Below are 17420 nucleotides of genomic sequence, written 5' to 3' on the forward strand. Positions count from 1 at the left end.
GACTTACTTTGGGGCCATGGAAAACGCGTAGATTTGCTTTGTATAAGAGCTTATTTTGCCTTCTCTTCTAAGAACCCCAGGCCTAAACACTTCCTTCCTGCTCCAAACACCATGCTACCTCTCCTACTACTAACATGGACCCCAACCCACAGGTCTCTCAGCTCCCATAAAGCTTGCCACCTAATATATGTAACCCCTTTATCTCCATCCCCCTTTCCCCACCAACTTTCCTACTCTCCTTTATAGGCTGTCTTTCCCCATTGGAACATAAGCTTCTTGAAGGCAGAGACTCTTCCTTGCTTATATTTGCAACCCCCAGTACATATCACAATGTCTGTGTGCTTACTAAACATTTTATCTTTTTTTACAAATATTTTTCCCCCTCATTTTGGAGGGACTCATTGGAGGGTGGGGTTTGAGAGGGAAGCTAGTGATAAGTATTGTTTGAAAAAAAAAAAAGTGTACTAAAAGTATTTTTTTTTTTAGGCAATTGGGGTTAAGTGACTTGCCCAGGGTCACACAGCTAGTAAGTGTCAAATGTTTGATCTGACTCCGGATTTGAGCTTAAGTCCTCCTGACTTCTGGGCCGGTGCGCTATCCACTGCGCCACCTAGTTGCCCCTCTAAAAGTAATTTTTAAAACGAACAGGACGTTCAGAAGTAAAAACAAAGCAGGACAGTTTTTAAACTAGCATGTTGGATTTATTATATAATTTTTTTCTTAAGAAGCATGAGGAATATAATAAAGATTCACAATTTCACAGATAAATTTCTTTTTTTTTGTTTTATTTTTTGTGTAATTTTTTTTTGGTGTTTAAAGTTCAGTTTTTTTAAATTAATTCCAATAAAACCAAATACAGACAACCACAAAAGAAAAATATGAGTAAGAGAAGCTTATTCTCATAAAAAAATATCCAGTATACCAATAATATATTCATATCAGAGGCTGGAATTGTAGCCTAAAAACTAAGTGCTTCTTTTCACCTAAATTGAGGCAGCTTGATGGCAAAACAGATAAGACAGTTGGGCCTGGAGTCAAGAAGACAACTCACTCAGACACTTACTAGGTGTATGACACGGGGCAAGTCACTTAACCTGTTTGCCTCAGTTTCCTCAATTGTAAAATGCGGATAACAGCACCTATCTTGAAGGGCTGTAAGTGCTTAGCACAGTGCTTGGCACATAGCTCTATAAAAATTTGTATTCCCTTTCTCTTCTCTCTTCTTTCCATTCCTTTCCCCTGATTTGGTACATCACAATACCACCGATAAGGAAGAGGTTGACTGAACTTGATACACAATTCAAAAAAATACTAGATAGCTCCAAATAAAAATTCTTGGTTTTTTTTTTAAATTTATAAAATAAATGTCTTTTGTGAAGGGGGAAAAAAGCAATTGAAAGGTTTATAGTCCTGGTCCAAGGCTTTTCCTTGGACCTATGTACTTTAAGAAACTTACTCTAACACCAATCTTAGGACTCACCGTGTGAAATTATTTTTAAAAAAGGAGGCTGTGGCCAGGTCCTTCCAGTAACTAAATGCTCTTGGACAAGGTCCAAGGTAGTGTGCTATAGTGAGTTTGCCATGTGTTTTATTTAAAGTCAAGAAAACAAATTATCTGAAGCAGTGACTTAAGTTTAAATCTTTATCTCCCACTAAAAATTTTGCAAAACATTTCCCTTCATTCCATCACTAAAAAAAATTACGTGCCTGGAAGCTTCTACGTCCTGTCCTACAGGGATTATCTGGGTGGAAGTTATTATTATGCCTATAAACTTAACTTACAGATGTTACAGATAATTTAAAAAGGAATTTCAGTAGATATTTCCCATTTTCAAAGTGCTAATAGATATGTTATGGCATAATCAATTAAAAATTAAGGTTTAAACTCTTAAAGACTTCAGAACTCCAGACAATATAGTGAACAATCATGACTTTAGAAAACTAGTGATGATGTTGGCAGAAAAGAGATGCACTGAAGGTAAATAATGTAACTTAATTTTTTTTGCCAGCCATAGCCAATGTATTTATCTTTATTTGTTAGGGGGAAGAGGGAGTGTCTCTTGGGATGGGCATAAATTAATGGGTAGGGCTAAAGATGTTATTGAAAGAACATCAAGAAAACATTTTAAAATATACAAAAACATAACAAAGTTCAGAAGGGGACACAAATGCCAATTCTGTTACTCACTGTTTAAATTAAAATACATTTTCAAAAACTAGCTAAAAAGTTGATGAGTTTATGAAAAATTCTTTTTGTTATTTGCATTTTGAAATTTTTACTAATAACTAAAGTTCATGACAAACAGGTAATTTCTTAAAATAAAGTTTACAATATTTAAAAATTTCCTTCCCACTCAGTTGAGTGTCATGTAATGTCTGTTCTATGGTTTGTGGCAACAATCACTTTTCACAGTCTACTGACTATTTGCAGTTTCTACTTCTTCTGGTATACCAGACTCCTAAAATCCACTCCATACATCTACAAATATATTGGTATATAGCACTTTTGCATATCTACTCTCTGTATTTTTCTACATCATAAGAGTGTTTTCTACTTATACACATTTTTTAAAAAAATCTATTAAATCCAGAACAACAAACTACAAACACAGGAAAATTTTAAAGAAACGGTGAAGTAACTAACCTATCAAATACATTTTTAATTTTTTAAAGGTAGAGTAAAACATACAATCTGGTAAAATATCATGATATATGAATCAGCACAGATTACTGCTCATCACTTTTACATTTACCTATAGGTATTCCCCTTGAGTAGAATAGAAGGGGAAATAAGACTGAAAGGTCTTACTTTGTGCAAACACAGTTTCTAATTCCAAAAAGCAACAACTGATTAAGTTTAAACAGTATATGCATTAAAAATTTGCAAAGAGAGACTATGAAATCAAATGCATAGAAAAAGAACATGCAGACTTATAGGAAATAATTTTCTAAAATAATTCTAAAAGTATGGCAAATGAAGCAGACCACACAAGGGACTTAAATGGACAAATTAAATTTGCACTGATTTTGTAGTTACTAGATACAAATAAGCTATATTAATATGTATCATAAAATTGTCATAAATTGACATATTTATGCTCATAAGGCTGCAATAATGATGATTTATTTCAAGGACATCTTAAAAATAACAAGTAATGTCATCTGGGGAAAATACGAGATTTGGAGGAGACCCCAGTTCAAATCAGCTGTGCAACTAAATGACTGTCACCTCTGTGACTGACCATGGGTGAACTCATCCTATATGGAGCAAATTAATATGCATTCATTATACTTTTACATCTAATTTAGGATAAATCAAGGCTGAATGATGAACTATGTACAATATTAAAAACTGAAGATTCACTAAAAGAGAATAGAAAGAACACTGGACTGAGAATCAGGAGATGTGAGTTCTAGTCCTAACTCTGTCATTAACTAGCTGGGTGACCCTGGGTAAGTTACTAAACCTTTCTGAGTCTCAGTTTTCTCATCTGAAAAATAAGGAAACTGGATTATATGACTTCCAAAAATCATCTTGCAACTCTAAGATTATTACAACAGAGAGAGACAGACAGACAGACACACACACACACACACACACACACACACACACACTCCTTAAAGTTGATCTCTAAAGGCTTCTTAATGCTAGTTTGCAGATAAAGTTCAGTAAATGTACTGCATTAAACAAGCAACAGATTGGGTTAAAACAATGCAGATTTTCAAATTCACATATTACAGGAAACATTTTTAGATGAGATCACATGAAAATAAATGTGTCTTTCACAGTTACAGGATGAAATTTTAAGTTGGCCAGGCAACCAATGCCCTGATTTTCCACTTCTTTTTGCAGACCATATGACTTCCACATGCTGAGAGTGTTTTAGGCTGTAACCTGCAATGAAGATTTTACAATGTTCCAGCAATCCAATAACCAGTGCTTAAAATGCAACAGTAAACACTTTACTCAGATAAGCCTGGATTACAAATCAAGATTTCAACTCAAATACTGCTCAGGGATAGGAAAGTTGGGGTTTTTTCCCCTAAAATATGTTGTTCTCATTTCAAAAGAAACATCAAAGCAGTATATCAATAAATGTTGATTGAAAAACTGGGCAACAGGAAGTAAATGGGTTAAGAGATGTTCCTTGATATTTATCTTTTCATTTACATTTTGCTTTTGCATTCTAAATAATTTATTTCTCTGACACTGAAGTTTCTATACTTTATATTCTACAATTATATAACATCTTTTCTCAAAAGAGCTTAGCTTCATTTTAAAAATTATTCTAATTAATATTACTAAAATACAAGCAAATAATTTTAGAAATCTAAGTATCTAACAACTGCAATGATGGTTTTCAAGGAGATCAAAACATTCAAGAATATAAAGTTCTGATTTAAAAAACACATTAACTGTTTCTATATAGGTCAACCTAAATATACACTTGTTATCTCTCACATTTCCAATTACCAGCCAGTTTATTGGTGTGAATGACCAATTCCAGAAAGTCTGATTTCCATATCAAAGGTAACAGAACATACGTACAGTAGCTATGTGAATTCAGGTTCTTATTGCTTCCAAGATCCCATGATGACAGCTAACAATGAGTATTAAGAACTAGCAGATTTGGGATAAATGTATTTGAATACCTTAATTTTCTAAACACCTGAAAAAATCATATCAACTCCTCTGCTCGAGAGTCCCTCACAGGAAAACAAGCAAACTGTTCCCATAAGCAAAGGTTCCAGAAAGAACTTCATTTGGGGAATGGAACAAAGTGTTCAACACTCGGGTTTCCATCACTTAATGTAACTCTAAGAACTGTTAGAAATGTTAATGTGATTGAAGCTATAATTTTTTAAAAATGTTATCTTCTCATAATAGTAATCAAAACTTAAGAAAATAATTAAAATTATTTTTCCAGAGTTTGATTCACATACACAATTCGAACACATGAAATAACTTGGATTTAAAGACTAGGAATAAGGAAATTTAAGGCAGGAAACTGCAATGCTAAAGTGATAATTACCTGTGACAGAATTGGCAGAAAAAATGATGCCGATTATTCCCCTCTAATGATGCAGGGAATGGCAAAACCAAACAACATGCAACCATATCAGGGGAAAAAATTAAAAAAATAAAAATAAAAAGGCACAGAAGGTATTCTCAACACCCAAGAAATGGCAGCAGCACCAATAGCAGAGGGAAGAAGAAAGGAAAGAAGATAAGAAAAAAGAAAAGACCAAAGGGAGGGTAATGTTTTTGGCACCTGAAGGACCCCGGCAGAAACTGGCTAGTCACATCACACAGTGCCTAGTAGACAGACACTTCTGGACTTTTAACCCCTGGTGTAAATCAACAACACAATCTGTTTATAACAGTCAACTTTATTTAATACAAAATATCTCCTAAAAAAAAAAGCATTCTTCGTTGCTCTCCCACATCCCGATTTCCAGCAACAGTCGAGGTGGAACAGGGTGGGGTAGAGGGAAAAGGCAAGCAGCAGCTTTAACTTGCCCCCAAGCATTACTTCCGACTGGATATCCTGCTAAAAACCCAATTAGCTCTATACCACAAGACAGGCAGGCAGTCCGCCGGTGTTTTCTGAACTATCCACCTAAGCCCCCTCCCACCTTTACAACACCTTCCCTACCAAAAGAGTCCAGCACATTCTTTAAAGAAAACAAACAAATAAACAAACAACACCAATATTTACAAACACCACCAACCGCAACAAAACCACCCTCAAGTAATTAAGCCTTTTTCACCTCGAGAAGAGGCACCCCACCTGTTTTGGGGTGAAGGCGGACGCCTTTCGAAGAAGTCCCTACGGTGTCACCGGAACACGGTTCCGGAGGAGAAGACACAGGGCACTTTTTCGTTTCCCACCTCGGCGGCGCCGCGTCGATCCGCGCCCTCCTTAGGGGTCCTGGTTCCCGGTCGACCCTGGAGCCCGCGGCCAGCCCCAGGGTGGGGGAGGCGCGGGGAGCGCGCCCGGAACCCACTCGGCAGCCCAGGCCCTGCTGTGCCCCCCGGTCCCAGCGCGCGCCTCCACCTAGCCGGGCACCGGCCTCCTCTGCCCCGGGGCACACCTCGCGCCCCCCCCCGCCACAAAGTTAAGGACACTTGAGAAAACGAAACGCACGCGCGCGCTCCGCACCAACACCCCTCGAATCGCCGCCTCACAGTTTCTCAAACTCCAGCCGAGAGACCCTCACCCCGCGAGCTCCCCCATCTTCCACCCGCAAGCAAGGGTGGCAGAGTTAGAGGGGACGGGGGTGGGTGCAGCCGGCGCTTTTGAGTTACCCACACCCCCCAAAAAAAACAACCCTGCCCCACCCCTGAGTCGGGTCACCCAGTCAGACGCCCCCTTCGGACACCTCATCGTCGCTGCCACCCCCCCTCCTGCCCCCCACCCCCGAGCCCTCGAGGAAAGTGTGGAGGGGGAGAGGCTCGGGGTATCCAGCTGGAGAAAATCGCTCCACTCACCTCAGGAGCCTGGCTGAGTTCTCTCTCTGTCTCGCGGGTAACCCCCTCCCCAACGTCCCAAGAAGAAGGGCTGAGGTAGGGGGGGAGGGGTGTCTTCCGCACGGGGTCCCCGGCGGGAGGGGGGCTGGGGAAGGGGGTGGAGGCCGGCGTGGGAGGAGGGGAAGGGGGAGGGGAGGCCCCTATCTCCCAGTCTCCCCCTGAAAACCTCCCTCGTCTCAATCACATCAGACTGACTGTCTTTGTCTGGCTGACAACCGCCATATTGATATCAACAGCCCCGCTCCCACCTGCTGCCGCCAGGCGGCCCTGGGAGTTGTAGTTCCCTGATCCCTGGGGTAAAAGCACGGGCCGCAGCACCAAGCGGCCCATGGGAACTACAGCTCCCGGCACAGCCCGCGCCCTTCCTCTTCCCCATAGGGAGGAGGGAAAGGGAGAATCAGCACCAACCGGAACTACAGGTCCCACAATACCGCGGGCATCGGGTCCAGTGAGGGGACATGATATCATCTTGGGGTGTGGAGAGGTTAAAAGAGGAGGCGATGGGGATAAATCGTAGCCGACAGAGGGAGGAGTTCTGAGAGGAAGGGGAGGAAAAGGAAGAAGAATGACCACAGTTCCCATCATGATGCCGCGGGCGTACTACAGTTCCCGTGATGCTGTGGGAGCGTGGGCGGGGCGGGCAGAGGGAGTAGGAGTTCGGGAAAAGACTCGCTATTCCGTCATGCTCTAGGACGTCTGGCGGCGGCGGTTTAGCCGGAAGTCCTTTTCAGGGAGTGAGGGAGTCCTGCCGTACACATATAACAGCGAAGATTTCAGTATGAAGCTGGTGAGTCTCCCCTCGAGGGTCAGAGGGTGAGGGTGATGCCTAGGATTTGGAAACCCGACGGCTTCTTATGTGGAAAAGCAACGGGGTGGGGGGGGGGGAGGAGAAATTGGTGGTGCAGAAAAGCATGCTGGGAGTAGGGTAGTTCATGTGGGAAAGGGTAGCAGGCTCAAGCCTTCGCGTGCCCGTGGCACTTAACTCTGTCGCCCATCACGGAGGTCATGGGGCTGGACCAGGGCCCTCTGCCAAGGCCTTTCACCAAGCCTGGTTCGGGTATTCCTTTTTCATTATCCTGCCTGTAATGCGTTGAAAAGAGCTCTCATTTGGGGATCGTGGCAAGCTGCGTTCAAATTCCCACTCATCTTTCTAACTTTGGGACAAGTAATTTGCTGGACTTCAGTTTCTCTTTTATGAAACCAAAGAAACGAACTACATTGGAAGTACTTAACTTTTTGTTTCATGGCCCTTCATAAATGCTTTTTGACCTGACTTGTTGACTTAGCATTCATGTGAAGCCTCCATCTTTTAAATACATTAAGATATGCAGAATTAAAAAATAAACCAATTATAAGGATATAGTTATCCAAATATTTTTAACATCAAGTTCATGGACCCTAGGTTAAGAATCCTTGGACTAATGTCTAGGATACTTTCTAGATCTTACGTGAGTGTCCTAGCCAGTCAGTCAGTATATTGTTTAGAGATTACTGTGTATACAGCACTGAACTAAGTTGTGGAAGGGTTAAAAAAAAAAGTCCCTGCATTGCAGGAGCTCATAATTTTGTTAAGGAGTCAGGATGAAGGGCATTGGTGCAAAGGAAAGATTCATACATCAGAGAAAGGAGAGGGTGCACATTGAGCTAATAGGAGGAACGAACAAGTAGGCAGTGCTTTTTTTTTTTTCTTTAGGCTATGCTTTCTTTGCTAGAGAAACAGCATTAGCAATGGCATGACAACTAGAAGGAGTGTCCAGTCCCTTCCAACAAGAATTTATTCATCATTCACCTTGTACCAGTCTAGAGGCAGAATTACTTAGTGGTTAGGGAGCTAGTTTCAGAACCAGGAAACCGTGGGTTCAGGTCAAGCCCAGACACGTTCAGGCTGTGTCACTCAGGGCAGTTTGCTTAAACTTAAGTGCCCATGGCAACTCATATATAAGACTGTTTATTACAGAGAAAGTATTAGTCTACATTGTAGAGGGAGTTTCTTCATCTTCCCTTTATCAATGAAATCACAGGGCTGGTACCTAGTCTCAGCAGCCTATGTACAAGTCACAGGTAGCCAGGTGGCACAGTGGATAGATTGCCAGCCAGGAGTCAGGAACACCTAGTTCAGAGTAGTGTCAGACACTAATTGTATGACCTGGGCGTGTCATTTAACCCTGTTTACCTCAATTTCCTCATCTGTAAAGTGAGCTGGAGAAGGAAATGGCAAACCACTCCAGTATTTCTGCCAAGAAAACTCCAAAAAGGAGTCATGAAAAGTTGGACACAACTGGAAATTACTGAACAACAAGAAATGTACAAGTCAATGTGCTTGGTGCCAGAGACACAAAGACAAAATAAAAATGTCCCTGCCCTCAAAGAACTTACATTCCACTGAGAGTTTTAACTACAACATGCAAACAGATGCGTAACTACTTGAGGAGGAAGAAAATACTGAAAACTAAAGGAATTAAACATGGCTTTTAAGGGAATTAGGAGACCATATCACTGGAATAGAAAGTGCTTCTATCTCAGAGGTGAACGTCTTAAAGTCAAAGATTTTTTTATGTGCACACACACATACATCTATATATTTTGTTGTTCATTTGTTTCAGTTGTGTCTGACTCTTTGTGACCCTATTTGGGGTTTTCTTGTCAAAGAAACTGGAGTGGTTTGCCATTTCCTTCTGCAGCTCATTTTATAAACTAGGAAACTGAGGCAAACAGGGTTAAGGGAATTGCCCTGGGTCACAAAGCTAGTAATTCTCTAAGGCCAGATTTGAACTCAGAAAGATAAGTCTTCCTGACTCCAGGCCCAACACTCTATCCACTGTGCTACCTAGCTTCACGCTCACGTGTGTGTGTGTGTGTATGTATGTATGTATGTGTGTGTGTGTGTGTATTGGTGTATCAAGGGTTGGTTTGGAATATATTCCATGAAGCACGTGCTGAGATACCCAGGCTGATTCTTAACAGCCCAAATGAGGCTTATGGTTGAAGGACTTGGGCATCTTAGAATGAAGAAACAGTCCCTGTGTTGGTCCCTTGATCCCATGATGGCAGCAAAGGATGTCTGAATCAAGTATACTGATCACTCATCCAGGAAAAGTGGTCCACCCAGGAGAAGTAGACCTTAAAAAAAGTGACTGCATCCTCTGGCTCTCTCTTCCCATCTGCCAAATATAAGAAACCTTTTTAAATTTTTCCTTGGAGGGGTGTGAGAAGGGCAGCTCACCTTTTCCGTGACACCAGTGACATTGTATCTGTGAGCATAAGGTAGCTAAAGTACCTATAGTGACTTAAGCAAGCCTGAGGTTAGGCCTCTGGCTGTCTCTTCTATTTTATAGTCCTTCTGTGAGCATAGGTGAGGAAGCATCAAGCCTGAGATGGATGTGTACAGCCTTGGAGGCAACCTTTGGTATTAGAGATTTGATGCTCCTAGGTTCCTCAGTTGGAGCTGACTGGCAATAGTAGGAGTATTTTGCAACTATATCTTTCTTGGAGAAGATAACCACAGATGAAGAACCTCTAAGTCTTGATGTTGTCAGAATGCCATGACTTGAAGAGATTTTGTTAGACAATGCAGAGCCAAGGTGAAAGTATAATACTAGTCCGACAACCCTTTAAAATGCTTCATTTTTTATATTTTGAGCCTCAGTTTTCTGGGAGAGTATAACCAGAACTAGAAAAAATCAAACAAAGCCTCCAGCATATTCCTGCGGCTCCCTACTGCCTCCTGGAAAAATTATGAGATGACATGGACAAGAGTTCCACAGAATGAGCAAGTCTGAATGGGCTGCATCTTTGGAAAGAACATCTATATGGATGAGATCACAGATCCATTTAAGTATAACAAAAACCCTGAGTCATCAAGAAAACATTAAATTCATTGTACATTTTTAGAAAGGCAGAAGGATGGTTGATACGTTTTAGAAAGATTTCCATCCAAAATAATTAAGTAAAATAAATGTATTTGGAAGTGACAAATTCTCTGAAAAACTCATCTAGAAAAAACATGTTTTCAAAGAAATCTAAATGGATTTTACCATGTTAAATATAGCTTTGTTCATGAAATCATATTGGATATATTTAGAAATAAGAATGGGAGATTAAAAAAACAGATTTCAGGGAAGCTTTTTTTTTTCTTTCTTTCTTTTTTTTTTTTTTTTGCTGGGGGTTTTTGTTTTGTTCTTTGTGTGTTTTTTCCCAGTAGAACAGAAATACTATTGTAGGGGAGATATTTTCTGAAATTTTCTTCCCTGTCGTCTTGGCTTTCTTTTCTTATCTCCAAATTGCTGCTTATTTGTTTTTTTTACAAGTACTAATATGAAAGAATTTATATAAGCAAAACAGCAGGGTTTGAAAAACATTAAATTCTACTTCTTAGATACCTCTTTATTTTTCTTTTTTTTTGGTGAGGAAATCAGGGTTAAGTGACTTGCCCAGAGTCACACAGCTAGTAAGTGTTCAGTGTCTGAGACCAGATTTGAACTCAGGTCTTCCTGACTCCAAGGCTGGAGCTCTATCCACTGTGCCACCTACCTGCTCCCACCTCTTTTCTTCAAAGAAAGTAAGTTCACCTGCAGGCCTCAGCTGCCAGTTGTCTACGTAAATATTGTGTGTTAGGATGGAAGTAAACCACTCTGATTTATATAATGAAATGAAATAGGTCTACAACCCAGATATTAAAATGGGTTCTAGAGCAGAGATGTTAACACTTGCCACTGCAGGCCAACACCATAAAACTTCTGAGCCTGACCTAAATTAAAATGTTATTGGGAAAGTAAATTTAACAAAACAAATTAAATTGCAATAAAAAAAAGATGTTAATCTCTGATTTTCTAAGTCAGTATGCATCCCTCAGGGATCTCTTTCTATTTAAATTTGTTACCACTACTCTAGAGGATTATTGGGACCAAAGAAGAAAAGACTAAGGGATTAAGAAATTAGAGGGAATAATATATAGGGAAGTTATTATAAAGGAATTGTTACAGTTGAGGACAAAGTGAACTTGGAAGTATTGGGAGGCATGATGTGATTGAGTCCAGGAGTGGAAGTTAGGCTCTAATCCTGTCTCTCAGGTTTACCACCTATGTCACCTTGAGCCAGTCACTGATCTTCACTGAGCCTCTTCTCATCTACAAGATGGGAGACAGTACTTGCACTATCTGAAAAAGAGAGAGGTCAGTGTTCCCTGAGGGAAAGCTGCTATTGGCTGGCCTAACTTGTGTCTGCCACGTAATAACTCCCTCCTCCTTAGACTTCTACCTCCTTCTGCATCTGCCTGATCTCCAGTGTTAGGTTAAAAGAGGAGTGAGACCTTTCTCTGACTTCTCAGGCTTCATGTCCCCTGATGGAAGGCAGCTAGGGGGCTGACAGAGCAACTTCCATCTACTGCTGCCTGCCTGATGTCTTGCTAGTGATATGGAGAGCCTGTGGTGCATAGAGGAGCAATCTTCCCATTGATCTCATGCCTTTCATTGCCTGGTAAGCCTGTCCTGTGAAGGAAGAGAAAAAACAGTCAGCGGAGAGCACAATTTTGGTCTCCTGCAGTTTACCTTCTCCTGCCTAATCTGCCTTCAGAAGGAAGACAAGTGGTTAAACAAAGGTCCCCTTCTCCCCCATCTGACTATGGGCCTTCCATCTCATGCTTTACTTGTCTTCTGCCTGATCTCCAGTCTCTTCTTTGAAAAACAGCGGCATCTTCCATTCAATAATGAAGTTTCACACTTAGTTCATATCATATACATACCAAGGATTCTGAACCCTTGTAGGTCTCATCATCCAAACCCCATTCCCTATCCCCTTCCTCGTAATTCCTTATTCCTATCCCCTTTAATCCTCTTATCCCAAAGTCCCAACCAAATGCTACTCACTTCTTCCACATCCTCTTGTACTGAGCCTTATGGAATACCAGTGCCATATTGGACAAGTTACCTTCATCCTAAATCTTTTCTTCTTCCACTCCTTCTGTCTTCTAGGAATCACTGAAACCTGCTGATACAGGTTACTTAAGTCACTCTTTCTGATATTAGCTGCACCTTCAGTCATTCTCTGCTCACTGGTCAAGATGGGGGAGTTAGAATACTCCTAGTTCCTCAGGTTCTCTCCCAACCTCCACCACTCAGTAACTTTTCCTCTTTTAAGGTCATTGCTGTTCTTATCTACCACCCAATCAAAATTCTGGTAGCTCTTATTTGCAGATATCCAGGTCACTTCCTTTCCTTCCTCAATAAATTTGGTACCTGGCTTACAATTTTACTCTCCTCCCTAACTCCTGCTCTCATACTAGGAGACTTCAGTATACATATTGACTCTCTCTCAAATACCCTAACTGCTCAGTTCCTCAACCCAGTGATTCCCATCACCTACTTCTCTACAGTACTTTGGCCACACACAAAAGATCTTGTGATCTTTGATCTTGACCTCATCACAAATGAACCTTCTCCATATTCAAGAATTCTGAAATCTCCTCATCTGACCACAGCCTATTGACTTCACACTTCTCTCTTTGCCTTCCCTTTCCAAACTCTTTGTACATACCATGACCTCCAGTCCCTCAAGACCTCAGTTCTCTCCTAGCCATGTCCCCTACACTAGCTAATCTTTCCTCTGTTCTCCATCTTGACTCCTTGGTGAAGCAGGTCAACTCGACACTGCCCTCTTGAGTCCCTGGTCCCCTTATATCTCTAATTGTACCCTGCCCATCATTTCACCACTGTCCCTATACTTACACATGCTCCTGAATGTAGGTGATGAAAATCACACAACCATTCTCACTGGGTCGACTACAAATTTATGTTAAACAACCTCAACTGAGCCCTCACTGTCTCCTGGCAATCATTTTACGTTTCCCTTTGCAATGTATTATTCCACTTTCTGCAGCAGTTCTACAGCTGCCCCTGAAATGGGATATTTTCAGAGTTCTTAGCATGGTACCTAACGTAGTAAACGCTGTTAAATTAAATGTTAGTAGTGATTATTGTTATCATTATGGAAACAAGTAGGGACATAGCATGGTAGAGTGGATAGACTCAAGAATGAATAACTAGGGGCAGCTAGGTGACACGATGGGTTGAGCATCTGCCCTGGGGTCAGGAGGACCTGAGTTCAAATCTGCCCTCAGACACAAACACTTACTAGCTTTGTGACTCTGGGCAAGTCGCTTAACCCCAATTGCCTCACCAAAAAAAAAAAAAAAGAATTATTAACTAAATTAATGAAAAAGTATGTGTTAAGCATTTGCCTTGTGCCGGTCACTATGTGAAGTTCTGGGGATACAAATACAAAAAGCAAACAGTCCTTGCCCTCAAGGAGCTTACGTTCTAATAGGAAAAGGCATTTTATGTGGACACTGGTGGCTAAGTAGGGTTATTTCAATCTGTGACATCACAAAGATAAGTATTTATTGTCATAGGGCAATCAACTGATATATCCTTTCTGGTAATAGTAGCATTGATTTGCTTACTGTTCTCAGCATAAGGATTGGAAAGGTATAAATAAGCCTGGAGGTATGGAAAGAAGATAACTAGGGGGCTGGGTGGTGAGTCTTAGCCCTCTTATCCCCATACGTATAGTGAATTGTCATCAGTCAGTAATGCATGTCGTCCAAATCTGGCTTCTCACATACTAACTATGTGACCATGATCAAGTCACTTAATCCCAAAGTGCCCCCAGACAGCTTTCTAAGATACTTTTTTAAAGAGGAATGATCCCCTGATCTGGACCACTAGATAAAGTTTCTATATTTGGAATTCCTCACAAAGATGAAATTATAAATTTTGGAATTTTTTTTCAGAATTTTAGTACTTCATTTGGTATGCAGAACAGAAATAACATATTTGTTCTTCATTTATTTATTTGTACATGAATAATATTCAAAATTATATTTATTGTAATCCTCAAAAGCGCTAGCAATGCCTATTAATCTGGAAAAAGCTTCAAATTCAGATATGATGTTGGATTTTGAATTTTTTGGCTATGGACAAATTAGCTAGATTGGGTTCATCATCAGTGAAAACCTAGCTTTTCCAAACTCTTATACTCTGCCTACAAAAATCTGCAGTGTGGCAAAAAAAAAAAAAAACTAATGAAATCCTCAAGACTTTTGACTGTTATGCTCCCTATTTGTCCTTGAAGCTCAGCTACAATGCCTTCGTTATTATGCTAACAGAACAGGAAAATTATTGTATGTAGATGTGGAAGAAACCTAAGAAATCATCTAATTCAACCTCCTTATTACAGAGAATGAAAAAATGGAAGAGAACGTAGTCTGCAAACTCACATTAGTGTGTTTACCTTTGACTCTTTCTGATATTCTAGAGCAAATTATTACAGGGATGGTAAGTAAACATCTAGAAAAGGAAGCAGTGTTCACAAGTTAAAACAACCCTCAAATATCACTTCACATTCTTCAAGCTGGCAATAAACTCATAGGGACTTTGGGGAAGACAAGCCTGCTGATTTCCTGCTGAAAAGCTGTGAATTGGTTAAGGCATCATTGAAAATAATTTTGGAGTTGTACAAGAAAAATTGCTAAATTGTTCAAACCTGAAGATTCTGCTGCAAGGCCTGTATCTCAAGGAAGTTATTAATTGGAAGAAAGGAACTATAGTGCAAAAATTTCATAGCATTATTTGTTATAACAAAAAATTGAAAACAAACCTGTGTCCACTAGTTGGAAAATGGCTGAACAAACAATATGTTGAATAAAATGAATTGTTGTGCTGTAATAAATGATGAATAGGAAGACTTCAGAGTAATATGAGGAAAAAATATAAGTGAAGAATAGTAAAGAAAAGGGATGGAATACCATAAGAACAATATATATTAATGACTGCAACAAAAGTGAACATGGAAGGGCAAAAAAACTCATTGATCAATGTTAGTACCATCCTCTCAAAGTTAAATGGTATCCCCCTACTTTATGACATTCATCAGTAAACTCAACTGTTTTGCCTCAAATGCACTTTGTAAAGGATTTGAGTATTTGTTATGTCCAAACAAAATTTATCAATAATTTTTTCAGTCAAAAAGTTGGTATGAGAGAAATTTCATTTGTTGTTGTTTTTATGTTACTAGAATAGTAAATTAAGGGAATATCAATATCTTAGTATAAGATAGCTACTTAATAAATATTTGTTGAATTGAATGTAGTCCACCTACTTTTAGCAAAGCGTTTGGTAAAGTGTCAAGCTATTCTTGTGAAGAAGTGGAGAGTTGTGGGTTGCACAGTCATGCAATTAGGTAGATTCAGAATTAGTTGGATAGCAGAGCGGTCATTAACAGTTCTTATGTCAGTTTGGAAAGAAGTCCCTCAAGTAATACACCAAGGATGTGTCCTTGGTTTTGTGCTGTTCAGTTGTTGTTTTTTTCTATCAGTGCCTTGGATAAAGGCATTGGTGGCATCCTTATCAGTTTTGGAAATAACACAAATCTGAGAGGAATTTCTAACACATTAGATAATGATGATTCAAAAAGATCTTGACAGTCTAGAGGATTCTTTGAGCCATATCTAGTAACAAGAAATTTAACAATCACAGTAACTATAAGAGACATTCACGTTAAACTTTTAAGTTTGCAAAGCATGTTGTCTTGTCTGAGCCTTGCAGTAGCTCTGTGATGTAGATACTATAGGTAATACCCCTATTTTACAGATGAGTTAAACTGAGGATTAGGGGTTAGGTGACTTGCTGATAATCATAAAGCTTTTGAGTGTCAGTTATTGAATCCCGCTTTTTTTCCCTACTGTACATTCATCTAAGCACTGGGAATTAGAGTTAAAACAGAGTGGAATGAGGTGCCTTGGAGCATACTGTATTCCCCCTCAAACAGATAGATGGCTGTTTATCGGACGTGTTGTACAATAGATTTTGGATTGACTCGTGCAGTCCTATATTGAGAGCTGAACAGGAACTCAGAGGCCATCAGTCAAACTTCTTCATTTTTGTACAAAGAAGAAAACTGAGGCCCAGGAGTTTAAGTGACTTCTCCAGGCCAGGCAGGGATTGGATTAGGTAAAGGAAGCACAGGGCGTTTAAGTGACTTAAGGTCAGAGAGGCATTAAAAGAGAGCTAAGGTTTAATCCCTGCACTTCTACTTCGAAATCCATTTTGTTTCCGTTGTCTGTATTGTACATGTATTATGTATATGTTATCTCCCTCTTTAGAATGCCTCTGGTCTCTGAGGTCAGGGATTCTTTTTTTGCTTTTTCTTTGATCCCCCTCACTTAGCAGAGTACATGTCACAGAGTAAGCATTTAATAAATGCTTGTGGATAGAATTGATGAGGACAACAAATGAACATCAAACAGAAACAAGGACCTCTGTGAGAAGAGGTAGAAACTCTGTCCAGCCAATCCTGAGTTAGGTTTGAGAATTCTCATCAGCTTTCATGTAAACTAATGTTTCAGTTAAAACTGGTCTCCACGGAGGCAGAAGATACTTTCTAATCTGTATATTGTGCACAAAATTATAGACTTTCTGGAATTTCTATTAGGGATTCAACAAATTGCAACAATAATTTCCAAATACTAGTCTTGTTAAAATGTTTAATTACTCTTTCATAATAGTGTTGTCTGATTAACAAATATGATCATCAGGGAAAAAAAAAGTCTTTGTGTTTTGGTGCATCTCTCAGATCCAGAGATCTCACTTCTTGCAAGGTACCTCTAATCCAGAGACGTACTCTGCCCTCTTGTCCCTTTCTGGAAACTTCTGTGGCCTGATCTTGTACGCTCAGTACTTCATTGACAATCCTCAGCATTTCCCTCCCATGCAATTAGAAACCAGTCACATGCACATAAGCAAGAACCTATCTCCTGTCTTTAAAACCCATGACTCCCCTTTGTCATCAAGATGTCTTAGTTATATAGGTGACAGAGGAGAATCAGATTTATAGG

General features: G+C 39.9%; 2 protein-coding genes across 5 annotated transcripts in view; one reads left to right on the forward strand and one right to left on the reverse strand.

Annotated features, from left to right (window-relative positions):
* The window catches only part of HMBOX1 (homeobox containing 1), a 224998-nt gene extending 218217 nt beyond the window's left edge, over positions 1-6781 (reverse strand). For 3 of the 4 annotated variants that reach the window (XM_027853923.1, XM_027853922.1, XM_027853916.1), the window contains exon 1: positions 6494-6780. The gene's annotated coding sequence lies outside the window, so the exon portion shown is untranslated. Of the gene's footprint in view, positions 1-6493 lie in introns of all 4 variants that reach the window. The other variant, XM_027853924.1, reaches the window with a different exon arrangement.
* A 403-nt stretch (positions 6782-7184) lies between these two features.
* Positions 7185-17420, forward strand: part of INTS9 (integrator complex subunit 9) — a 122561-nt gene continuing 112325 nt past the window's right edge. The window contains exon 1 of the mRNA XM_027853954.1: positions 7185-7319. Coding sequence (XP_027709755.1) covers positions 7311-7319 — 9 coding nt within the window. The 5' untranslated portion in view covers positions 7185-7310. The remainder of the gene's footprint in view (positions 7320-17420) is intronic.

This window comes from Vombatus ursinus, unplaced genomic scaffold (assembly GCF_900497805.2).
Source record: "Vombatus ursinus unplaced genomic scaffold, bare-nosed wombat genome assembly UNPS02010219.1, whole genome shotgun sequence".
Classification (NCBI taxonomy): domain Eukaryota; kingdom Metazoa; phylum Chordata; class Mammalia; order Diprotodontia; family Vombatidae; genus Vombatus; species Vombatus ursinus.